This window comes from Anabrus simplex, chromosome 5 (assembly GCF_040414725.1).
Source record: "Anabrus simplex isolate iqAnaSimp1 chromosome 5, ASM4041472v1, whole genome shotgun sequence".
In the NCBI taxonomy this organism is placed as follows: Eukaryota; Metazoa; Arthropoda; class Insecta; order Orthoptera; family Tettigoniidae; genus Anabrus; species Anabrus simplex.
This window is the reverse complement of record NC_090269.1, coordinates 278,969,141-278,996,978: the sequence shown is the minus strand read 5'-3', so window position 1 is coordinate 278,996,978 and position 27,838 is coordinate 278,969,141. Positions and strand designations below refer to the sequence as shown.

The following is a 27,838-nucleotide window of genomic DNA, read 5'->3' as shown; positions in this document are numbered from 1 at the left end:
GACGATAAACAGGATCAAAGAAACTGAAATTAATTAAGCCAGAATTTGAGTAGGGACTTGTGAAAGAAACCATTCGTCCGCAGAGATAGAATTTGTTGTTCATTAAGATTCATTAAATCATTTAAATTTATTAAATTATTAAATTCAGTGGAAACCGTATTTGTGAAATAACTTTAAACCAAGTGAATAACTTGAAGATGCATTCTGGAAATCTTAGTTTATTTTTCTGGGAAAGTTCATATATTAACGTAACGCTTCAGGGGACATACCCGAAGGTAATGGATTTTACTGCCACAAAGTATTGTGAGCGTTGTTGTTGTTGTATTATTTGAATTGATTGAGCATTAAATGTGCTGGGATTAGTAAAGTAGAAACTTTGGTCATCAACTGATGTAACTTAATTGTGTTTAGCCTTCAGCTTAGAAACTTGGACGTTCATGGGGTCATCAACCTCAGTGACTTAGATTAAGACCATATGCCACTGTAGCATCATTTTCCTTGCGGTCATCATCCACAATGACTTTAAAGTAACTTAGAAATTTAAAGGTCGGTCCATGACATAGTCGCAGGTCACATCGATTCAATTAAGGGTCCATGCCGTACAACCACTGTGTGGCACACACCGATTGGACTGCCTTAATTATACCCAGGGTCCAGAGTTCGTGTTATGAGGGCCGGACCATCAAGAATCGTTATGATGGTACATGCAGTCTCACATGGAAGCCGAATTTAAGGATTTCCAGACTTTCCTTTCTTTACTTAATATTTGAGACAATGGTTTCTAGTAAGGATGCCCATCAGGCAGTTAAGTCAAAGGCTCAAACCAGTATTCTGCTCCTCTGTGTTAAATTATTGTGGTGTCAAGTGGACAAGATTGAATCCAAAAATATATTGATTTTAATATTTTGATTTCGTAAATAAATACGAATATTTTTTAAATAGACCTTGAGTAGATAGATTAGGATTACGGAACCCTACCTTTTACCTCAGCAAGTGACGAAGAACCCGAAACGACCCAAGAGACAGATCTCATGAAAATTGCTGATAGGTAAGGAAGGTAGGTATCTTTCATAGTGGCCCAAGGGTTCAGTAAGTTGGTGCCCAACGTGGGGCCTAAGTCACTTAAGAGAGGGCCTAAGTACATCAAGGGAAGAACTACAAGTCATGTTGGTTGTCATCAGTAAAATGATGACCAATTGTAGGACATGTTACACGTTGGTCGATCAGTAAAATGTTGCACCAACAGTGGGGCTTAAGTCACTTAACAGAGAGGGCCTAAGACCTAAGTCACTTGATGAAGAGATTTTTACACATTGTGCACCAGTAAGTTGTCACTAATAGTGGGGCCTGAGTCATGATAACGATGAGGAAACTTGGGTCACGATAACGATGAGGATATTTTGGAAATATCGTGTACCAGAGGAAATGAAAAATAATGTTGAGGCTATGCCACATTATGGATGGTAAAATCGTGCACCAGAGTTGAGACAAGATTGAATGCAAAAATATATTGATTTTAATATTTTCTGCCATAATTTTGTAAATAAATACGAATAATTTTTTAATAGACCTTTCATTTGAGCAGATAGATTAGGATTACTGAACCCTACCTTTTACCTCAGCAAGTGACGAAGAACCCGAAACGACCCAAGAGACAAATCTCATGATATTGCTGATAGGTAAGGAAGGTAGGTATCCTCCATAGTGGCCCAAGGGTTCAATATACAATAAATATAGTCAATTTTAGTTACTCTTATATCACGTCATTAATTTCATCTCATTAACTCCCCTGATAATGTTGACGTCAGGTAGGGCATCCGGTGTAAAAACTCGTTACGAAGATTTGTTTCGCTTCATACTTGACCCCATAGAGAAAAGGGATAAGAATATCGTATTTATCGTATTACGCAGTACTAATACAAAAGAACTTAATGGACAGTCATTTGTCTCTGGCTGCTGAGCAGTATTCCTACCAGACATTAAACCTGATCACTGCTTTCATTTGAATTTTCGTCATCTTGAGCTGTCAACTTTCCTGCTACTGGCATGTCATCATTCCAAATGACATCATCTTTACTGCCAACGAGAGCATTCAAGATATCGTCTTTTTGAAACTTAAAAATAGTTTCGTTCCCGACTGTAGAGTCCAAACAGTAACAATCTATTCACAAATGGTTTCTGGAGATGGTCTCTGTTATTCCCAGTTGGTGTACTGTATGTGTACCAGAAGTCACCCCTTCTGAATAAATCTGTGCTGTAGAAAGCGTGCCAACCCACCAGCTGATAGCTAGCGTAGGCTGATGTTATGAATTGTACTTCCGAATGTAATACATTGTGACTGGAAGCATTCTTTGGATAATTGCGGCTGTTGAAAGCCAGACCTTTATTTTTAAGTATATTTCATGCTTGTCCTCTACATTTATTACATCAGCATTTACCTAAACAGTTGTAATTGAGATAAGAGAGACCGCATTATTTATGTTAGGTATGCTATCAAGTACCGGATAGTGCCACAAGTCCCACGACGGAAAGAATAAAAATAAATAACAGGGAAGCTTGCTGCATTTATGGATATCTACAGGTGTGGCGGTAATGCATTTTATCATCGTAATGTTTAATTTTGGACATTCATTGTCTCCATTTTTTAATTAACGCATATATGTTTTGTTTGGCGTCTTTGAAAATCGTACAAATAGTTACTGAGGACATAAAATCAATAACATTATTATTATTATTTGTTAGGTACGGTTGCGAGTAGAACAATCTTTATATTGGCCCGAATTATGAGATATTAAAGGATCACTTTGTTAATGATCTCGTCTGCTACATTAATAGCAACCACTGTGAATATTTCTTAACTAAAGTAAACTCATTTCCTCATCCTGAGATGGTGCAGCTCTTTTTAGGCATGCCCCCAATGGAGGGGAGCTGCACGTTTCATTTTTACTGCATATCAACCCTCCTGCCATTCTTAGATCTCTGGCAGTATGGTACCGGGAATCGAATTCAGGCCCCGAGAAGACAGCTAACTGTGCTAACCATTACACTGGCTGGTGGACATTAACTACAAATCACAGACATATAGCATGACTGATGCGTGCTTGCAATGCATGGGTCAGGCAGAAAACTATTCACCTATTTGCGCGACGTCATCAGAGCTGCAGTAGAACTATGCTACTTAACTACGAAACACAGATGTACTGCATGACTTTGGCGCATGTTTTCATTGTGGGGGTTGTACGGACGAAACTATTCACAAATTTGTGTGATGTCATCGGAGCTGCAGTAAAGCTTGTACCTGCTTCGAAGCGGAATTGTTGTTCTTCCCTGACGAATTACGTCAAGTAGACTGAGTGGACCTTGAACCAGCCCTCAGATGCAGGCATAAATCTGTGACATAGCCAGGAATCAAACCTAGGGCCTCCAGGTAAGGGTCAGGTTCACTACCCCTAGACTGCAGGGCTGGCAATTTTCTAATTTGAATAAAATTTACTGTGGAAGGAGAATACAAACATTGATGAGTTTGTACATTCGAGTAAATGCTGCTTCTGGGAAATATAAATTGAAGATAAGCTATGTTCGTTTTTTTTTTTTTTTTTTCATTTCCTGTGTCTCAAAAAGCCAGGGAGGGAGGTCTAATACACGAATAAATACGGTAATAACCAACCTAGTTTTCAATTGTAAGAATGTTTCATTCGTGCAAAAATTAGGTTAAGAGTATAAAATGCAGAAAGAGTGAGGTTCAAATCCCAGCCTGAAATTTTCACCTAAAAAAGCATATACTGTAGCATCAGGAAGGGTATCCAGCCTTAAATCTTTGATTAAAATCAGAAATGACCCCGAGTGACTCCAATGGCCCCAGAAGTAACTGTCATAATTTGAAGAAAGTTTACATGATCTTTAACTGCTTTGTTACTTCAGAAAACATAATATCATGCAGGTTGCAGTAGTAGTACATTGGTCTGCTCGCAGTTGTGTATGGCAAGCGAGGTATAGAAGGTTAGACTTTGTTCAGTTGTGTATATTAATTCCTCTCCACTGGTCTGCTATGGTCAAGTTCTGGGAAGTGACAGAAGATCCAAGAGTTTCGAATTACATACTTCAGTGGAAGGTGAGACAGGCCATATTGTATCATCATCATCATCATCATCATCATCATCATCATCATCATGAATTCCTTCCAGCAAGCTGGGTAGGATGTTTTAGAATGATGTGCCTCAATTTGTTACGGTCTTGCTATGCTTCTTCTCTCTTTGGAGTATCCCATATTTCTCCTCTCATCTCTAATCTCTAATCTGGTCTAACCACCTTTTTCTATAACTATGTATAACTATGATAAACTAACAGCTCGTCACACACTCATTGCCATTTTGCTGGAGGAGATGCCTGCATCTTGAAGAGTTTCCTTTTTGCCAGTTGCTTTACGCCGCACCGACACAGATAGGTCTTATGGCGACGATGGGACAGGAAAGGGCTAGAAGTGGGAAGGAAGCGGCCGTGGCCTTAATTAAGGTACAGCCCCAGCATTTGCCTGTTGTGAAAATAGGAAACCAGAAAAGTTTTCATCACAGATCAGATGATAACAGAGGTGTGGCTGGGAAATCAGATATACAACAAGACATGAAAGGAGAGTTAATGGATGCCAGACATACAGTAAGTATGCAAGTACTGTCAAGATAGTTCCTCAACGAGTGTTGACACCCAACCTCCTGATGAAGCTGGAAAGCAGGAACAAGCTAGCCATGAGCTGATATAGAAGAACTGAGACTGATGAGAGAGAGCCTATCTATTTGTAGATGACAACAGTATATGAAGATGTGGAGACTGTCCTTGTCTTCTCCTTCTATTGCTCCCCACACTGACCTGTCATTATGTTTATCCTATTTTGTGTTCCTTTTCTTGTTTCTCATGTCTATCTATGCATGGTCGGGCTGAATGGCTCAGATGGTTGAGGCGCTGGCCTTCTGACCCCAACTTGGCAGGTTTGACCCTGGCTCAGTCCGGTGGTATTTGAAGGTGCTCAAATACGTCAGCCTCGTGTTGGTAGATTAACTGGCTGTCAATTTAGTTAAGGAGTACAGTATTAAAAATTTGTCACTAAGTCTGCTTTTAGTTGTTTTTTTTTTTTTTTACAAAAATATATAGAAATGTATTCATTATTATTGCCACAGTTAAATTAATTGTTAATTTTATCCAGTGTACTGCCAACATTGTTGTGATCAATGTATATTATATAAAGAATATTAAGATTTTTTTGTATCATGAACTGTAAAGTCAAAATTCTAAAGGGCAGTCCCTCCCTCGAGCTAACAGCTCCCTCCGGCACTTTGGCGTCTCTGAAAACTGTAAAAGTAGTTAGTAGGACATAAAGCAAATAATAATAATAATAATAATAATAATAATATTATAATTATTATTTATGTAAGACTCAATTGCTCATCAGTTGCTCATTATTAAACTGAAGTGAACTGAGATACAATTACTTTCAAACATTCTGTTCTATACATAACAATGTTGTTCTTTATTTACCTGTGCAGCAATTGTGGATGTTGAAGGGATCAGTTTAGGGATGTTGTTGTACCCAAACGATATTGCAACATCCTCATATATATCACAAGCATGGATAACATCATGTCTTGTTGGTGGGATTTGTACTTTTAACTCCTTGCCACTTGATGTAACTTCTGATTTCAAGCACATCCTTGTTAAGAGAGCAGCCAAATTTTCAGGTGATTCCCTACACAAAATGAGATAAAACCAAGAACAAATAAAATACTTTGATATTTACAAACACTTAAAAAAGGAGATAAATAAGACTGATTTATCACCAGATTATATTTGATCAGGTAGGATGGTGGGGCTGTGTGATGTATATGGACGATGATAATGGTATTGCACAACCTCAGAAGTTGAAATGCGGTCTTCTGACTTAAATGTCAATCTCACTAATCAGGTTGCATCACTGTTATTGGGGAACACAGGAGATGCCTTCCTGAAGATTGTGATGAATTGCATTCGAGCATTCTCTAGGCAACGGTATTATACCAGCTACTTCTTCCATAAAGGCGCTGCAACACAGTAACAAGTATATATGCAAGAAAATGTGTCTATAAGTACTCCTTTTCAGGACCAATCAACACAGTATACCTTTCGATTCATATAATAACTTACGGATATTTGAAAATCAAATCTATTTCAAAATCAAAGAGCGAGTACCTCTCATGCCTGATGCTAGAGAATGATGTAGATGTAATAGCTATAGAAGAGACCTACACTTGAGATGAAGTGGATATGTGTAGAAGACGAAATATATAGTTGGCTATAATATTGCTCAGTTAATAGAACTTTAAAAAGTACAGGCACTGAACAAGTCATTGAATTCTGCTACTTGGGAAATGTAATTACCTCTGATAATAAATGCCCATCAGAAATCAAGAAAAGGATGGTGCTGGCAAAACAAGGCTTACAAAATAATAAGAATTTGTTATTAAATGAACACATCAGTTTAGAAACAAGAAAGTAATACCTAAAGACTTTTGTTTGGAGTATGCCGACAAAAAGATATAAAACCTGGACTCTAGTGGACTCTAGGAAACTAGAAGAAGCAAAACAGGAGGCCTTGGAAATGTGGCTCTGGAGAAGAATGACCAGAACAAGTTGGGACAGAAAGTCAAATGACCTCGTTTTTAAAAATATGAAGGAACGGAGATGTTTACTAAATGCGATCAGCAAGAGGAAACAAAGTTTATTGGTCACATAACCAAGTACAACACTCTTCTCCAGTTAATTATTGAAGGTAAAGTTCCAGGAAACAGAAGGCAGGAAAGACCAAGGAACTCACATAAGCACACTGTTGCTGAAATAGGGTGTAATTCAAATGTGGATATGAAGAGAATGGCAGAGGATCTTCAGACAGGGTTGCAGAGACATGATGGTGATGATTACTGGGATGATCAATAACGATAAATGTGGCATTGCAACCTATGTTTAGTCACAAATAATGGATTTCAAAGTAAGTCATTGCAACAGAACAGCAGATGTCTTTGTTCTAGCATCTGGATTTGCCATCATTATCATCACCAGAAACATCTACAAGACGCTGGAAGTCAACTGACCCAACACTGCAGTATGGTCTATGTCTTTGCAGTTCTTTTGGTACCATTTTCTCCTTACTTCTCTGTTTATCTTGAACTTTGTTTCCTCTTGCATATTCTTACTGGTTTCCTCTCGCTTTGTACTTCCTTACACTTTTCCATTAACTCCAGTATATCTCCAATGATCCGAGGTTTGTACACTGTCTTTTCCAGGCTTTTCCAGCCATTTGAGTTATTTCCTTTTTTGTATTGTCCCATTTCTCCTGTACATTACTTTCTGACATTTTCTAGAGGTCAATATTTTCATCAGTTTTTTTCTCTTAACAAATTTAAAGCTTGCTCATTACTTTTTCCCCTACTGATGCTCCATCTTTTCCATGGTTGTTTTATAACCTTTCTTTTAAAACGCAGTTGGCTCTTCATTAACATCAGATTGTGGTCCGTGTGCACACCTGCACCTGGATAGCTCTTATATGACAGCGGTCTTGTATCATTATATAATCTATCTGGTATCTGTCACCATTACCTGGCATGGTCCAGGCATACGGTATCTTCTTCTTTTTGGTTGTTCAAAGAATCTATTTGCAATTACCAACATATGACTTTTGCAGAATTCAATTAGCCTGTCACCTCTTTCATTCCTGTTTCCAAGGCCATACTTTCCCACTCAGTTGCTGACTCTACCCTCACCTATTACAGCATTCTAGTGCCCCATGATGATCAGGTTATCATCATCTTTAACTTTCATTAATACTTTCTCTGGCTGTTAATATATATGTTCTGCTTCATCATCAGAGTGTCCACAGATGTGGGCATGTAAGTCTGGATTAATATAGTATCCTTAAGCTCTGTCTTTAGTGTGATCATGATAATTCTTTCACTAACTCTCCATAGGCTTTGGACTTGATATGCTAGTTTTAATATGAAAGCAACACCTCCCGTTCCTTTTACATCCTCTGAATAAATAATTCTGTAGTCACCACTCCAGAAATCTCCACTCCTTGGCCATCTCACTTCACTTAGCCCTAGCACATCAATTGGAGCCGATGACCTTAGATGGTAGGTCCCTTTTAAACAACAGGCATCATCATCAGTACATCAATCTCAAGCCTATCCATTTTCTTCTTCACATTTTCCAGTTTTCCAGTCCTTTTAAGTGATCAAACATTCCATGTTCCTATTCTAAAAACTTGATTATTTCTTTGCATCTTCTTATGTTGTCCCCTCCAAAGATCTGAGTTGGAGATTATTTTACCTCCGGATACTAATTTAACTTCGGAAGATATCATCATGAATGCTTATTCTTGGGATATCCTATGGATCTTTAATGCAGTGGTTTTCCCTTGCCTTCTGCATCCTATGCCGTTGGCCATCTAGTGGTTCTTCTGCCTTTAGGGGTAGTTTTCCATCCTGAGGACAAGAGGGTACCCTGGACCTCTACCCGCTTATCTGTCCTCCAAGGAGGCCGTTGGCTTTTGGTAGTGGTCTATGGACGTGGTTTAACGTCATATATTATGCTGAACAACTAACAAATTGGCGCACCGGGAAACGCTGGAAACCAATAATGAGTTAGCTGGAAAATTTATAATTTCCCATAATGGACCATTTATATTGGAATTCTGAATTTATTCAGGACAAATATTTCAGGTTCCCTATTGGAATAAAAATCAATATCTCTTGCTGTTATTCGACAGGACTACGCTAACTGCCAGCACCAGGTTTCCAAATATCATAAATCACGTCATACATTCCATCTCTTAAATTCTCTGATGAGGTTGGTGTCAGGAAGGGCATCCGGTCATAAAAATGAACTACGAAGATTCATCTCACTTCATATCCAACCCCGTAAAGAAACGGGCCAAGGGTTGGGCACACACAGATCTGTCTTCAATAGATATTCACCACTGATTATGATAACCTGCCTCAGTGGATCAGTGGTAGAATGGCCAACTCATGACCTCAAGTCTCAGATACCGAAAAATGGGGTGATTCCAATCAGGTGGTCTGAATATGATCTATTTCTCAACAATAGGAAATGACAGCGTGGTACCATAACAGTTCTATAGCTTATAACTGTTTTGAGTTCTAAACAAACGGGTCTACAATAATGGTAAATTATAGCGCACAGCACCAGCAACTGTCATTGTCAGCACGTTTCTTCTGTGTGCTGCACTCATGAAGTAAAGGCATCAGACAGATAACTTCTGTTGCTAAGAAGTATCTCACCTCACTTGCAGAAATTTTACTCTCATATGAACACCTTAAATACCACCCTTTATTTTCATGTCCATAGCTGGCACCGTTTTGACACTATCCATTATCTAATTACAATACTGCATGCAGTTTTGCAGGGTGAATTCAATCATGCGAGTTTATAAGAAAATTCTGGGATAAACTGGAAAATAAATATCCCAGCACAACCTTTCAAAATTTGGGCTGTTTAAATTACAGGTGAAAATATGAACAAAATATAAATTAATTTGTGGATCTAACATCATCAAAGTTTAAGTCAAAATTTCAAATTTACATTACGATCTAACTGCAGTGAATGGAATATATATATTTTTTAAATTCCTCATTTTTGATCGGATTTACTACATTTTACGTTAGTCAATTTTTGAAGGGCAGTAAAAAGAAAACTTGGTACTTCATGTCACTGTTGCTGGCTCATTAAAGATCTCTGCTGGTGCAGTTGTGTCACCCAACAAAAGTCAACTCAGCCATAGTATCCATCCAGCAGGTTCCACTTTTGTTGCTAGAACAATTGAAATGTGGAAACTGATAGGCAGGCCGCCTTAAAGGCACCACTTCAGAAGGTCTGAAACTTGGTAGCTGAGGTCATAAAATTACTATTATCATCATCATTACTGACTTGGGTGTCATTACCATTTTACAGGCTATTTGGTGGTGACTGAGAAACAGTGATGTGATACACCTTTGAAAAAAGAAGAAATACACTGTAGTACCTCACTTGTCGTTCCAAGATTTCATGGCAACCACTCTTGAATAATAAATACCCTTAACTTCCTGGTGTAAAGACGAGGACCAAATCTGCCACAACTGTCATCTGAGACTTACGCCTGATACTGCAAAGTATTTATGGTGGTGTTGGCAAATATGACATTACACTTACAGGTATAAAGTTAAGTTCCAAATCATTTCTTGATGTGATCAAGGTCACAACCTCCTTGTGTAAGTTCTCGTCCTCCTCCCTAAATTTCTACTTTTGATGTACATTATTATGTTTTCTCTTATGCTAAAATCCTATACTCTTCTGGCATCTGTAGCTTGAAAGAATAAACAAACAGATTCCACTCAAAAATCATGCATTTGCTAATGAAATAAGATGATCATGAGAAAAATATTTAGTTATACTTACTTTATACCAATATAGCTGTTAATCTTCTCAATATTAACATTTTCACTCCTATACTGAAGTTCGGGATAGTTAACAGAGGAACCATCTACATTAACAACTTCAACATACTCCACAGTACATTTCTGGGAACAATACTGGCTGAACATACATACTAATGTATCCAATACAATCTTGGCCTGGGAAGAAAAACATGTTTGTCAGTAGAATGGCAGCTTACTTTTACTAAGTGAAAGACCTAACAGAAACACAGAGGAGCAGAATAACTGAGTTCACAGAGTGAGACTGGGAAGTAAAAACTGTTGGGTATTCTTGCTGTAACATTTAAAAAGGGAAGCTGAGGTGAAAGTTGGTCCATCTCAACAATGAAGAACAAAGCAGATTGCCACAAAGTAAGTTACATTTATTTACTTCAGTATAATGATTATTATACTGCTTCCGGTAATTCCTTATTATAATTTAAATTCATTTCTATTTTCTTATAGCAAGAACACATTAGTGTAATGTATTTATCATACAAATGTTAAGTTCTTGTGGCGAGTAGGGTTGTTTATTATTATTATTATTATTATTATTATTATTATTATTATTATTATTTATGAAAGATAAAAAAGGATCGTGGAAGCAGCATGTTCACAATGTGCTGGGAAACGAGAGGATAACCGTGGATGGTATGGGGGGGGGGAGGGGTAAGATATAAAATAGCAGTAAGTACGAGTAGTTAGGAAAACACAAGGGCACTAGGGGATGAACAAGAATTGCCGACTTCGGATGAACAAAATAGATGTATTCAAACACAAGACACAACAAGTTAGGAATACCACAGCAAGAAAATATTGGAAGATTAGAACACATTCCACAATAGATTTTACAGATATCAGTTACATAAATATGACTTGGATTTTATCTGAACAGAATAAACAAACACGTACATGAAACAACACATATGTTTCCCAACCAACTGTACGAGTAATAAGAAACATTAGGGAAATAAGGAAAACAATTGAATAGGAGAGTGAACCAAAGAACAACATTTTAAATTACAAAGTTCAGGGATACCGTAAGACTTGACCTGAATAGAGAATAGTGCGTTATGGCGAATGACAAGTTCTAGAACAAAGTCGATACAGCAGAGACGCATTTAGCTCCAACAGAATGAATGTAGTAGTCCAGAAGTTGAGTATAAGAGATCTTCAAGGTAGGAAAATATTTAAAGCACAAAAGTACAAAAGGTTTTCGATTTTATTGACAAAATTATGTTCATTTTCACCTAAATTCCAACAGCGTATAAGTTAAAGGAATTAGACATCCACCTCTCTCTTATCGATAATGATCGAGTGCAACTACTAAAAAACATAGTCATGCGAAGTTTACAATACCTCATGGTCGAATAATAAGGTCCCATATTGAGGTGAAAATTTACACCAGCATAGCACAAAAATGTTCCCCTCTCTCCAACAGCCAAAGAACGCCTCGAAGTAGTAGGCAAAGAGTACTGCTTATATAGGCCAGCATGAAAGGGGAGGTACAGGGGGAATCATGACACACGGCAGTAGAAACGCTGAGAACATCCATGAAGAGTTATAGAGTCAAAGACATCATCCAGGTTTGACCCAGGAAATCGGCTGACAGTAGTCCCGTAGCTGTGGCAGTGTGCGGATGTCAAACATCGAGAAGAAAGCAACAGAAAATGACTAATGCGGCGGAAGTGATTAGACAATGTTACATTGTCACATGTAATACAATTGTCTCCAAAATGAATATCTAACACACATTTTCTCTAAAATATTGATTTGTATAAGTTCATAATTGATGAAATAATAATTCAAACCTAGGGGTACATAGCTTGACTTTTCACTAACCCTCAAACTGAATTAGGGGGTCATTTATGATATCGCTTAACAAACTTGCTCTTGTAACAGGAAACAGTTTCGTTCTCAATTATTGGTATTCCCTGTACCTTCCCATCTTTGTGTCATTTGACTGTTGCCAGGCTGGCAAGGTTCTATTCAGTTTAGTTTCTTTTTGTAACAGTGTGGTAACTGAAACAACAGAGTTATTAATATGAATATACACAGTACCATTAATGGCCCCATGATGCAGTTTATGCACAGGAAATATCACTATGCAATTTGAGGTTTAACAACGGGTCGTGGTTAGTACCCAACCGTCAACTGCTGTTACACTATCTGATCAAAAGTATTTGGATATCCCCCTGTGTACATTAAACTAAGAGTCAAGACAGTTTCCGATTCATACTATTTTTCCCGGGACAGTCCCTTTTATTGGTAACGTGCCTGTGTCCCAATTTTTCTCCAAATGCCCTACTTTTTAAGTACCTTTCCTAAAAGAAACTGAGAATTACAGAAATGTATTCATTGACCACAAGTGCCAGAAAATGAAAGACATGAAACAGCTGAAAAGTTTCTAAACCTCTTTCATTAGCATTAAATATATTAATTTGCCAAGATTCTCCAGACTCCAGACTGGATCACTTTGAAGTGAAAGGAGCCTATGATATACAGGATCATACAAAAAGGCTACGTTTTCAAACAAACAGTGTCACTATATTTGATTGTGAAAGAACAGGACTAGTTTGATTTCATGTACAAAGAAATTATAATGTGAAAGTAAAGTTGAAATGTAGAGTGAATTGAAATATTAAAGTACTGGTGACAAATGATGTGAATCTTAAACACATGGTTCGTTTTTATTTGGCAGAGGCAGTATCCAATGCAGCTTTGGAATGTACTTTTTCAATAATAAATGCACAGCAGACAATAATGAGAAAATACTATGTCAAACTGAGACAGAGAGAGCTTTAACGACTATAAAAGCACATTTTAAAGGCTTGTTTTATGTCGAGTTCCATGTCTAAATGAAAAAAAGAAAACCTACAACCTGTTTTCCAGTCATTGACCGGGTCAGGGATGGAATGAATGAAGCAGATATAGGCTATTAGTACGATGGGGTCGCCACTCCCAAAGTGATTTATTAATGACTGATAGATGCTATGAAATGAGAATGGAGAGTGTTGCTGGAATGAAAGATGACAGGGAAATCCGGAGTACCCGGAGAAAAACCTGTCCCGCCTCCGCTTTGTCCAGCACAAATCTCACATGGAGTGACCGGGATGTGAACCACGGTATCCAGCGGTGAGACGCCGACGCGCTGCCGTCTGAGCCACGGAGGCTCCGTCCATGTCTAAATAACAAAAGAAAAATTATTCTTGAATAAGTCTGTAAAAGACTTGTAATACTTATGAAATTTGAAATCAAGGTTTTATTTGTGTAATCTGAAGTGGCATTCTTTTTCTTAGCATTAGCATGATCGTAATTTATGATGTGTATTGGATATTTTAACAATATTCTTAACATTAATTATTGAATGTAGGTTTTCGTGGCTCATTGTATTAACATAAAAGAAATAAATGTAGCCTACTAACTGAATTAAAGCCACTATATATATTTATTTAATAAAGCCGAGCTTTCTGCCAAATTGCATTGGCCTTCATCAGGGAATGTGAAGTCTGCCTCTGACAGTGAGCAAAGAAATTCTTCGAAGGAACGTGGAAGTCGTGACTGTAGTATCCACGGCCTCCTTGAGTCCAGTTCCTTCGAAGACTTTCTTTGCTCACTGTCGTGGAGGCAGACTTCACATGCCCTGATGAAGGCCAAAGCAATTTGGTGGAAAACTCGGCTTTATTAAATAAATATATATAGTGGCTTTAATCCAGTTAGCACATTTATTTCTTTATGTTAATATTCTTAACATGTCCCTTATTTTTACAAAATGTCTCAAATTTCTAAAAAAAAAAAACCTGAAATGACCTGTTTAAAAAAAAAGTTAACCCCAGTCTAGATGTCATGACGACCATCACTGCTATTATAACAGGCAGCCATGAGCTCAAAGTTGTTCAGTGCCATGAGATAATGGCAGAATGGGTGGTGCAAGCGATCTTTGAGACGTTGAATGTGGAATGGTTATTGATTGCCTCCTCAGTAAGCAATAACACTATTGTCAATCAAACATCTCAATCTTCGCCAGTAATGAACACGGAAAACTTCCTTCCATTACATCATTCCCACCCAGCCAGACCACAGCTTGGAAGCATTGTCAAGACACACATCACCAGCAGCCTCGGCTGAAGAGTATTTCGACTTTTCTCCAACAACACGAACTAGTCCTCACTCAAGCTTTTATTGATCTACTAGCCTAGCAATTAACAACAGTTAAACACAGCATTTGGCACCATCAAAAGATACCAATAGCTTCTCACAACTTGTCATCACATTAATTAAACCTTTCATACCACAATTTTTTTTCCCTCTTATAAATCAACAAACGACAATTAAATGCAACTCTCTTTTACCATATTTCTGGAGACACGTAATTTGGAGTGATGTATCACGTTATACCATGTGGCAATCAGATCTCATCCAGTACAGTGTTCACAGTGAAATTTGGCAGAGGTGGGGTGTTTGGGTGTTTTTCTTTTCATGGAAAAGACTGTTGGTAGTCTCCCCACCAGGATTCAGGCTATAATAAAGGCTAAGGGTGAGTCACCCTGTATTAAAGTCCACTACTGGGCAGTATAACCAAGGAAATCTTAGAGGATAGCTTCAAGTGAGTGTCCAAATACTTCTGATTAGACAGTGTGGATAGCATTTCACTAGTTAGTAATAACAAACATGCAGGAAAGATGTCTCAATTGTACAAGATTTTTGTTAATATTATGTAATGGCAAAGTACTCTGGTAGCCTTTCAACAGAAAGCTGACTGGAATTCCATTAATTACTTGTTTATCAAAGTAATTTACAAACTAAGAAGCAAAGAGAAAACAATACATATTTCTGGACTTTTTATACTAAATTCCTAGTACATGTAAACAAAAGAAATGTTTGAGAAATCTTCTCTTCATTTTTATAAAACATAACATACCTTTGTAAGATCTGTTGCTGTGCACTCAATGAAGACATTCTTCGTGTTCAATGTAATCTTAGAATGATCCCCATTGATAATAGGCGGGAGGGATAAAACTATTCCTCTACTGTCATATATAATAGGATAGAAAGGACTGTCCTTAATTATATGAAGATACTGCTTCAACTGTGCATGTGTCTGAAATCAAAAGGTTAACAATTAGGTACAATTATACTTTACATTTACAGTAGTGCACTTCATTCACTGTATGTAATAATTTTATGGAATATTATACCTAGATTACAAAAATAAATTTTTCTTCTTTTACATAACAAGCATTTCCTTACTTACTCATTCCTTTACCCTGCGAGTGGTCGCTAGTCAAAATGTAACATGAGTGGTCGCGCGTGAGACTTTCTCTCACATTAAAATAAATACGATATTTTTCACAGTTTTGTGGGGCGTACGGCTGAAATTTACCACTGAAATGAAACGCAAGTTCTACCTTATATGTTTTAGATAAAAATGAAATGATTAGCTGTGTGTGTGAGAGAGAGAGAGAGATGGCGTATAGCTTTTAGCGCCGGGAGTGTCCGAGGACAAGTTCGGCTCGCCAGATGCAGGTCTTTTGATTGACACCCGTAGGCAACCTGCGCATTATGATGAGGAGGAAATTATGATGAAGACAACACATACACCCAACCTCCATGTCAGCGAAATTAACCAATTAAGGTTAAAATTCCCGACCCCGCCAGGAATTGAACGTGGGACTTCTGTGACCAAAGGCCAGCACACTAACAATTTAGCCATGGAGCTGGACATGATTAGCTGTTTATCTAGGTGTTAATATAAGGAAAGATCTTCATTGGGGTAATCACATAAATATGATTGTAAATAAAGGGTACAGATCTCTGCACATGGTTATGAGGGTGTTTAGGGGTTGTAGTAAGGATGTAAAGGAGAGGGCATATGTCTCTGGTAAGACCCCAACTAGAGTATGGTTCCAGTGTATGGGACCCTCACCAGGATTACCTGATTCAAGAACTGGAAAAAATCCAAAGAAAAGCAGCTTGATTTGTTCTGGGTGATTTCCGACAAAAGAGTAGCGTTTCAAAAATGTTGCAAAGTTTGGGTTGGGAAGAATTGAGAGAAAGAAGAAGAGCTGCTCGACTAAGTGGTATGTTCCGAGCTGTCAGCGGAGAGATGGCGTGGAATGACATTAGTAGACGAATAAGTTTGAATGGCGTTTATAAAAGTAGGAAAGATCACAATAAGAAGATAAAGTTAGAATTCAAGAGGACAAACTGGAGCAAATATTCATTTATAGGAAGGAGAGTTAGGGTTTGGAATAACTTACCAAGGGAGACGTTCAATAAATTTCCAATTTCTTTGAAATCATTTAGGAAAAGGCTAGGAAAGCAACAGATAGGGAATCTGCCACCTGGGCGACTGCCCTAAATGCAGATCAGTATTGATTGACTGAAGACACAAATTACTACTTAAAATAACATATGCAATGTACATAAAAATAACTTCCGCCCTGAAGTTGTAAAAAAAAAAAAAAAACCTCACACATGCATTATATCTAGTAATATGTACATACAAAGCAAGGTTTCTGAACACAATAACATTTTCAAAAATAAGAAGTGCTCATAATACAAATACTAATGCGTACAACAAGAGTAAGTTTCCCGCTCCACTTCAAAATAACACCAACGTCATTAGTCGCGTGATGAGAGAAACTCTCACGCAGCGCGCACGGACATATAGGAACCTTTGTTCTGACTAGGGGAGGGGGTGCTACCCTTCAAATGTGAATCACTCTACTCACAACAGTTATAAACTCAACTAGAAAAAGGAACAGTTACCTCCAGTGTTGCCAACTCAGCGGATTTTCCGCTAAATCTGGCGGAATTAGAAGACGGTCGGCGGAGAAATATATAATTTAGCGGACAGCGGATTTTTTGGCGGAATTCTAAATTTATTATAGCAGAATTTAGTGTTTTATCCATTTTACGTTTTTTAAAATTTGTACTCCAATCTGTCTCTGAGCTATTCCGTATTTCTTGTCAGGAGCTAGCAGTCACATGAGGAAAAAATGTTGTTTGGATTTGATGTTATGAGATCATGGTATCATAAGTTTGTAATGCGTAGGGAATGGGTACTTATCTCTTAGTTGACGAATGACGACAGATAATGAAAATGTGAGAGAGTAGCATTTATATTTATGCAATGAAGGAAGACCATTTAATAAACTGGCCTGTTCTGTGTGTGGCCCTTGAGGTAGAGGATTCACCTAGTTCGCACCCGGCAGTAAAACGCCTACAAGTTTTAGCTCGCCGGCTCGCAAGCAGAGGGTTAATCCCAGTGAAACTCAGAGGTTAGGTGAGTGCAGACATTTACTTTTATTATTATTATTATTATTATTATTATTATTATTATTATTATTATTATTATTATTATTACTGCTCATTCTTTGAGATCGGATTTCTTGGCGGAATTTTAGCGGATTTTGTAGTATTTAGCGGATCTTGAAAATATAAGTTGGCAACACTGGTCACCTCCCTTTCATCACTGTGAAGTAATATCACAATTTTAAAAAATGTGAGAGGAGAAAATCTCATATGCGACCATTCGCGGGTTAAACAACATGGTTCTAAAACTTACAGAAATGTAGAAAGATTTACTGAACTTAACATAGTGATGAAGACATCAGATTAGTGAGATGGCAGTTAAAAGTGAATGAGGAAAGAAAAAAAAAAAAGAAAGAAAAATGCAGAATGATAAGCAAGACTATCATACTGTATTGGATACACAAAAAACTTCTTTTGCCTAAATCCAAGATGCATGAAATATGATAGAAATTACCCCTATTCTGAATGTAAAAAGTCAAAACAAACACTCCCCATCTGTATTAATAGTGACAGGGTCACTCTGCAAATTCCACAGGCTGTCAGTTCTACCAAACCTTGAAACACAAAATGCTTCACAAATCATCGTATAGTTACGCGCTCTAAAAACCATTACACTGTTGGCAATCCAACATCTTGGATTTTGCCAGTGATGAGCATGGAAAACTTCCTTCCATTACATTATATGGAATCTACTATAAAAATAAAGAAACACATTTTCTTTTTTGTTTAGGAAAATCCACGTAACAGGAGTTATAAGAAGTAAAAAATGGTTGAAATATTTTTATGAGGATACTTCCATCTTAAAATCTAAAGATGTTGCATACATGAAAATTGGTATTTGGAATCTCCTTTAAAAATTAACACCTTTTTCTGCACAAAATGCACTTGGGGGTATGTAGTCAGGAGGGGAAAAATAAGTGAAAAAGACTGAATTCTTCTCATGAGGATACTTATATCTCAAAAACTAAAGATATTACAGATATGAAAATTAGTATTTGGAATTTCCTTTTAAAAATAAAGAAAAATATACTTTTTGTTTTTGGAAAATCCACTTGGGGCGGGGGGTGAAAAGTGAAGGAGGAGTTGAAATTATTTATGAGGATTCACATACCTCAAAAAACTGAAGATGTTAAAGTCATGAAAATTGGTATCAGGAATCTACTTTAAAAGTAAAGAAACACGTATTCTTTCGGTTTGGAAAATTCACTTACGAGGGGGTGAAAAATGTTTAAAAAAGCAGGTGAATTTTTAAAATGAGCAGATCTACAGTATATCTCAAAATCTTAACATGTTACAGACATCAAAATTGTTATTTGTTATTCCTTTAAAAATAAAGAAACGTATGTTTTTGTTTTCGGAGAGTCCACTTAACCCCTTAAGCGGGGAGCTCGGTACACACTAGCTCACTCTCAGGTGGGGAACGATTTACCTGATTGAAGAAAATATTTAATTACTAGATTAAAAACAATCTTAGACTAAAATGAACTATTGAAGGGCCAAAAGGGAAATATTTACTTGAATATAATGTATGAAAAATTCTATTATTTTAATTTTTCAATACTTTGTGCAAAAACGTACTAAGTGCTTTTAGACTGTGATATCGAGATTGCTTGTTCCTATCAGCAAAGCTCTGGTTTTTGTTTATATAGTACCTTTTGCCTGAATATTTTAGGCAGTTTACTATAAATCTCTGCCTGGAAATAAATGTTTCTGTATATGTAAATTGTAGATTTACAAAGTTTACGCGTACTTAAAAGATGTACAATGGAATCAATTATAACACTCACGAAATTTTCCGTTATGTTGGTTAGCGCTTTCGAGGGATCAAAGTTTATATACCCTCCCTACAATTCGTAAGTGACACAAACGGACTATATTACACTACAATACAGGTAATATTTACAGTCTTCACAGTGTTATGTCTTCTATAGCTGTTCATTATGATACACACGGAAGCAGATCATGTTATATTACCTGTCCTGCCTGCGCATAATTTATATACTGTAATTCCATTCCGAAACGCGATCGTTTTCTTGTTATGTAAACTTCCTACCCTAGCCACCCTTTCCATGGCAAGAGGTTCTCATCAACTGACACTTTGCCATCCGGGGTATAAGCTTCCGAAAATTTTGCTAACAGGTCGTCAAATACTGGATTTATCTTGTATACTTTGGGAGGAAGTTGTGTATTATTCACTTCATTGTCAATGTAAAAAGCTGTGGAGGAAACTATCATAATAATAATAATAATAATAATAATAATAATAATAATAATAATAATAATAATAATAATAATAATAATAATAATAATAATAATAATAATAATAATAATAATAATTTTATTTATTTACAGAGTTTATGCCCACAATGGAGCACTTAAATCAGACTACAACAAATTTGTCTTCCTTTTCTTCTCCCAAAAAGTCTTGAGTCTGGTTGACCTGGCTGCCCTCTCTGCATCCGTTATAACATATTGTTTCCTCTGTACAGTGGTCAGAGGAAGCCTGATGCATTTATTCTTCAAAATACTTTTCTCGCCTCTGTTTTCTATGGTTTGCATGGTAATATTCAACTCCTCCAAATCACTTTGGACTTCTTTAAACCAATTGTTTTTTTTATTTACTATTCCAAAAGTAATTAAATAATTGTTTTAAAACTCTGTTATCACTTAGTCGAAATATATGACAAAAAAAGGCAATTCTTCTTTTCCTCATCGTGTCTGTGATGGACTCACTTTCCCGATAGATAACCTCATTCGGCAACAATCTCCACTGTCCATCCACCTGATGTTTCTTGTTTATGATCGTCCTGAGTATCCTTCGATCAACTCGTTGTAAGCGTTCTGTTGTTGATCTAGTATTGAGTTTAAATAATGTTTCACAAGCGTAAGTTGCTTCTGGTTTAATAACAGAGTTATATTGCCTAAATTTAGCATTAATCGAAAGACATTTCTTTTTGTATGTAGGCCAAGTTATCCGTTGTGCCTGCTTCAGTTTATATATTCTGCTCTCTATTGATGGTTTTCATTGCAATTCCAAGTGAGATTTTCACCCAAATATTTAAATGTACTTACAATTTCAATTTGTTTATTATTATTTAATAATAGCTCTGAATTTAAAGTTCTGAAAGTAGGCATTATTTTTGTTTTATCATACAAAATTTGTAATCCAACTTTTTTCGCTACATTTGCAAGTTCTTCCAATTGAACTTTAGCCTCTTCGAAACCATTTGCCAGTATCGCAAGATCATCCGCGGATGCCAAGCAATTTAGTTTTATATTTTTTCCAATTTTGACTTTTGGAGGACATAGTCCACTCTCGCATGACCTTTTCCAATACACAATTGAACAATAATGGCGAAAGTCCATCTCCCTGGCGGAGGCCTGTTGTAATTGCAAATAATTTAGATAACTCATTTCTGAATCTAACTTTAGATTGAGTATTCTTAAGAGTCATACCAATCAGGCTAATAAGTTTGGAATGTAGACCAAATTCCTGAAGGACATTCAACAGTGATTCACGATGTATACTATCATACGCCTTTTGAAAATCAACAAATGTAATAACTAAATTTTTGTTTCTAGATCTACGATGTTTCATAATCCATTTTAAACTGATGATTTGGTCAGGGCAGCTTCTTCCTGGACGAAATCCACCTTGATATTCCCCTAGTTCACAGTCAAGATGTCCCTGTATTCTGTTATAGATAATCTTAGATAAAATCTTATATGTAATATCCAATAATGATACTCCCCGATAATTATTTGGATCAGATCTATCGCCCTTTTTATGCAATGGTTGAATTATTGCCATATTCCACTCTTCAGGCATTGTAGCAGTATTCCAAATATCTATAAGATGTTTATGTAGATTCTGAACGGTTTGGTCATTAGCATTCTTCCATACCTCTGCGACGATTTGGTTCTCTCCCGGTGCTTTATAATTTTTAAGGGAATCAATTGCTGCTCGTACTTCATTATAAACGGACGGTGTAACCTTTTCTAAAGGTATCCTATTTTTTGGATGTGTGTCATATTGCAGATATTCTGAAGGTTCCTCACTGTTAAGTAAGTTCTCAAAGTATCTAGCTAAAATTTCCACATTATCTTGATTAGTATGAGCCTGTTTTCCATTAGTATCTCTCATTAGGAGTGTTGGGGGAGTATAATTAGTTTGGTATTGCCGAAATGTTTTATAGTAATCTCTTGTCTTATGTTGAGTAAATGCTTCGTCAATAGAGTGTAACATCTCCATGTGATAATTTCTCTTAACCCTTCGGATGATTTTAGCCGTATGTCATCTAGCAGTAACAAGTTCTTTGCGTGACTGTTCTGTTTTCCATTGTTGATCAATCAACCATGCCTTGTGTCGGTGTTGAATCGCTGCATCGCACTCCACATTCCACCAAGCATGTTTTTTCCTCTTTTTAACGGGAGCGTTTTCCTCAGCAATGGTTTTTAGCTCGTTAATTATTGTTCCCAAATCATCACTTAGATAGGTTTTAGATTGTTCATAATATAATTTATTATTAATGAGATAGCTAGGGTCGTATGTTTTCTTACTATTACATTTGGAGAGAATGCGTTTCTTTTTTGGAGTTAATTTTATTTTAATTTTGGACAAATAATGATCTGAATCTACATCCATTCCACGGAGGACCCTCACATTGTAAATTTCCTTATGATAGTTCTTATCCATAGCTATATGATCAATTTGGAACTCCCCTAATTTAACATTAGGGCACTTCCAAGTCGTCATTTGAATCGTGTGGTTTCCAAAAGTAGCCCATGATCAATACAAAGATCGATCAATCTCTGACCATTCCTGTTAGTTAGATGATGAGCTGGCCACTTACCTACAACATTACGAAACTTTTTCTCACGGCCTATTTTAGCATTGAAATCGCCAAGCATGATTTTAATATGGTTATCGGAAATGGATGATAATAGTTGGTCTAGTTCTTCCCAAAATTTGTCTGTGTCTTCCCTGTTGGCCCTGTTTTTTTCATTCGTTGGAGCATGGACGTTTATCAATGTGTACGTTTTATTCTCTACTTTGATTGTCATCAATGCCGTTCGGGGGGAGGTGGAAGAAAAATCTTCAATTGAATCTAAGATACTAGTATGAACCAAAAAGCCGACTCCAAACTGAGGAACACTCTTTAGTACTCTTTCACCTGGGGGACCCTTGTATAGGCGATATCCCCCTGACTCAAGGGGGTCTTGATCCGTATTACGCAATTCTTGAAGAGCAGTTATCAGTATCTTATGTTGATCTAAGACGTCTGTGAGATGTTTTAATTTGCCCACTTTCATTAATGAATTTATGTTCACTGTAGCGAAATATGAGAACTGTCCTGATTTATTAAATTTAAGTTTCCTCTTGATCGGTTGGGTCTGCATGTTGCTTAATGGGTTGCAGGCGCTCCAACTTGCCTTGGTCTTCCATGTGACACCCCACCGTATCCGAATGGTGTCTTTGTTTGGATCTGATGATCGTGTGTATCCAAACCGGTGGATATTTCATTAGAAGACTAATCATAATAGGCTGATTGTCTGATCAATGATCAATACATTTCTGACCGAAGTCAGGGCTTACAATGCCAGATGTGATCTGGCAAGGTGATGAATGGTGAATGATGGGTGATGAAAGATGGATTGTGAAGAAGGCTTTTTGCCTTATTTCATCCTAGTTGTTCAGGACTGGGATTAGGCATTTCCTCCATACCCCGTGAACGTTATGGTTTTCCCGCCAATACCTGGGTAGCTGATTGCAGTGGTTTCCCACTGGGCGATAGGGTCGCCACATCCCTATGCCAAATAATAATAATAATAATAATAATAATAATAATAATAATAATAATAATAATGGCTTCACGTCCTACGAACTACTTTTACGGTTTTCGGAGACACTGAGGTGCCGGAATTTAGTCCCGCAGGAGTTCATTTGCATGCCAGTAAATCTACTGACAAGAGGCTGACGTATTTGAGCACCTTCAAATACCACCGGTTTGAGCCAGAATCGAACCTGCCAAGTTGGGGACAGGAGGCCGGCCAGGCCACTCAGTCCGGCGAGGAAAAATCTCTTCTGTGTCATCTGCTCACAGAGAAGAGGCGTAGTGAACAAGCGATTGCGAGAAATACTGTCCTAATTTAGGTTTCTGTACAATCCCTTGCGGCAACAGTATGGCCATAAGAAGCTTTATTTTGTTCGTATTTGTTCGGACACGGTCTTGATCTTGATTCGTTCCTTTCATCTTACTAAACTGGGTTTTATGTGCGATTTCCTGCTCGGCATCTTTCTGTTCAGCTTTGTTCTGGCATATCTCGTTATAAAATAGTAGTTAAAATTTTTCGCTCAGTTTTGTTTTCCCTAAAAACTCTCCCCTTACATCACGATGGAATTTCTTTGTCCATTTTCAGTATAAGTTGACGAAGAACTTGCAATGGTTGGATTGTAATCAGTATTATCGTTACAACTGTCACTGTCATGATCACTACTTGAACTGGAATCGAACACGTGTTGTCTCTTTTGCAACTGCTGAACATTCGCATCAGCTATGCCCAAACCCTGTATATTCGAGCCTGCAGTACTTATTCCAGGTAAGTTCCTGTCACTTATGAATTCCCCTTCGGCAGAACTTACTTCACTAATATTACAATTCTCCCCACAAAATTCCAACATTTCGTTTATCATGGCCCCTAAATCATCTTCCTCTAACAGTGGGGGCCGGTAATTCGTTATAGATATTTTAGCGGAAAAAATGTAAGAAAAAGGATCAAATAGAACCCTATTCTCAGCAGATTGGACGGAAATCATTAAATAAGCCTATATTATGTATGCATACGATAATAAAATGTTGTGTAACTCGCAGTAAACACACACTCCAGTCGTGAAGGAAGAAACTCAAGACTGGAGATAATAAATCAGGTCACAGTTCTAAAATGTCATCAGAGAGGTCTGTTCAGTGTCATAATCTCAAGAAATCCCTTCTACAGCAATATTATTACATCCAAGGGACGATTAGGCGATGAGCTAAAGCTTCAGCGCGAAGCTATTAGGCCTTAGGTCGTTCTTGCCCTGACGTCAGCTGCGTTCTTTATGTTGCAACTCATGGATGACACATTAGTATTGGGAGAACATAGTTGAAAAAATTCACATCAGAGAGCAGACTCATCCAGAATACGCTGCTGAAAAGTGAATAAACCTCTGCAGGCAGGCAACTGAGAAAAAAAAAATCTGAATCGGCGGATATATCCGCGTTCCCCACCGAGCAAGCGACTTGTAGCAGCGGATCTCGCCGCATTGCCCACTGAACGGATTAAGGGGCTTAGGCGGTGAAAAGACTGAATTCGGCAAATCCACGAGGTAAGAGGGGGGATGGGGAGAGAGCAAAGGGCTGTGAGAAATGGCCTGAAAAAAGGGTTGATTCTTTTTATGAGGATACTTATATCGCAAAACCTGCACAGACATAAAAATTGGTCTTTCGAATCTCCTTTAAAAATAAAGAAGCCCTTTTCCTGCCAGGAAATCGACTTACGGGGAAGGGGGCAGGAGGATGAAAAGAAGTGAAAGAGGAGTTGAATTCTTTTTACGAAGATACTTATATCTCAAAAACTGATGATGTTACAGATGTGAAAATTGGTAAAGAAGCAAGTTTTTGCCCCAGAAAATCCACTTGTGTGTGTGTGTGTGTGGGGGGGGGAGGTTGAGTGAAAGAACTGAAAAAGGGGTTGAATTATTTTTATGAGGATTCTTGTACCTCAAAAACTGAAAATGTTATAGACATGGTATTGGTATTTGGAATCTCCTTTAAAAATAATTTTGTTTTTGGAAAATCTACTTACCAGGGGGTGAAAAGAAGTGAAAAATTAGTTGAATTATTTTTACGAGGATACTTATACCTCTAAAACTGAAGCTGGTACAGACGTGAAAAATGGTATTTGGAATCTCCTTTAAAAATAAACATTTCACCATTTTCCAAAAATCCATTAAATGGGGGTGAAAAGAAGTGAAAAAACTGGAAGAATTTTTTCTGATGAAACCAATGTCTGTAAAACGAAGATGTTACTCAGCCGGTGTTTGGTCCTTACTGGATCTCCCGTCCTGAACTTCTTCTTAAGGGAGGCCTTTCCAATATACTGTATGCTATATGTTTCCTCTAAAGCAACACCTTAATAGCCATGTGAAGATGTGGCGTGTCAATGGCTCAACTAAGTGTATTTCAGTGGACCGGTTGAAACCAGCTTTCCTATACGAAGAAAGTATTAATATCACCACCGACCCTCAACATACCAAACCTATAAAGGAACTGCACAATGGTAGGAGTGACCAGACTGTCACCAGATCAGGACACATGGTTCATTTGGAGAGCAGTATGAGAAATTTGGTATAGAAAGGAACCCCGTAAAGAGATTCCGCTTTAGTTCTTTGCAAGACCTACCTCATGGACATTTTGATATCTATTTGCCTCATGAAGATGGGTTGACTACGTCCATTTCTGAATCTGACAGCTCTGGTAGAATACACACCTTTAAGTGTCAAATGGACTTCTTTTCACCCTTCAAAAATCAGACTACATCTGCCGGGTTTTTAACCCGCTATCTTTGGGATACGCAACTGATCCACAGAGGGCATTAACAGTAATATCAGACATAAACATGAACTGCAAAATTGATTTTAATCGTATCATCATGAACAAGACGTAACAGAATATTATGAACTTCTAGTGTTCTACTGCTCGTTTATAATCACGTAACCCCAGGGCTTACCACTTGGTTGCTGTGGAGTGCCATACGGGTTTGTGATGTCATGGGGAATCGAGTGTTGTCGTGCAATTCCATGTTAATACAGACACTGCTTGTGTATGACACAACGTTACAGTCAAAATAACATTTAAACCAAATGTAATTGACGCAATTATGCTGACAATAATGAAGATTTATCATTTTAATAAACTGGTTTACAGTATTTACATTTTAATTTGGAGCAACCAATGACTCAAATATGTATTCATATTATGTAACAAGCATGTATCTAGTATGTTAGCCAGGCAGTCTGTTAAAATGAGACAGCGGTGCACCCACTAAAATGGTCCTACAGCAAACAATGAACCCGTACATAAAGAACTTAAAAACTACTTTCAAGAAAGTACCTCATAATTGTAAAAACCTTGAAGTTGTAATACACATTGATAGAAAACCAACCAATGCTCATAGAGGATGCTTTAATGTACCAACAGCAAACAAAGTAGCACTGGTCATAGTAGTTGGTCAACAGTTTTAAAAACGAGAAATTGCATTACAAAGCCATGGTAACAAATTACAACATATCAGTGAAGTGAAGTGCACCGTTCGTATGATGCCTGGAAGTATCCACTATTTTTCTTCATGTGGTTTGCCACATTTACACATTTTGTTGTGGTTGCAACAACGCATTTCTCCACATTAACATCTCTCAGACTGACCCAAAAATGAAATTACCCCTTCAAAAAACAGTTTCTGCATTAAACTTTTATTCTTATCGCATAATGATCAGATATATAGAAATCAACCCTTTACTGTACCATTGATCTCTTTTTTGGTCAATACTTAGTTGATATGTACACAAAAATTGAGACAAAGCAATTCAATTTTATTAGAAGCAACCAGGCGCAAATCAGAGCTAATAATTACATACATCTTAGAGATGTTATAGGGGGACAAGATACCAATGTTGCTCAGCTTGGTCAGATGATAGTGCTTCCGTCATCTTTCACTGGGTCACTACAGTATATATTACGATCGTGCTGATCTATTTATTACATTTACATGTAATCCTCAATGGAAAAGAACTGCAAAGTGCATTACTATCTAGACAGAAGCCTCACGACTGTCGTGATATCACAGCTACGGTATTTCACTTAAAAGTTGTTTTTGGCATTGCTAACAAAGGGGAATTTTTTGGGGGGAAGTGCGCTGTTTTATATAATCAGGAGGGCAGTAAAGTTGCAGAAAATATACCGACTGTAAGCGAGATATATCGACTTCTGCTT

General features: G+C 37.3%; 1 protein-coding gene across 3 annotated transcripts in view; it reads right to left on the bottom strand.

Annotated features, from left to right (window-relative positions):
• beta-PheRS (phenylalanine--tRNA ligase beta subunit) overlaps positions 1-27,838 on the bottom strand; it is a 156,364-nt gene that overhangs the window by 66,738 nt on the left and 61,788 nt on the right. For all 3 annotated transcript variants that reach the window (XM_067147399.2, XM_067147401.2, XM_067147400.2), the window contains 3 exons: positions 15,412-15,591; positions 10,474-10,649; positions 5,530-5,737 (listed from right to left, as the gene is read on the bottom strand). In XM_067147399.2, coding sequence (XP_067003500.2) covers positions 5,530-5,737; positions 10,474-10,649; positions 15,412-15,591 — 564 coding nt within the window. The remainder of the gene's footprint in view (positions 1-5,529; positions 5,738-10,473; positions 10,650-15,411; positions 15,592-27,838) is intronic.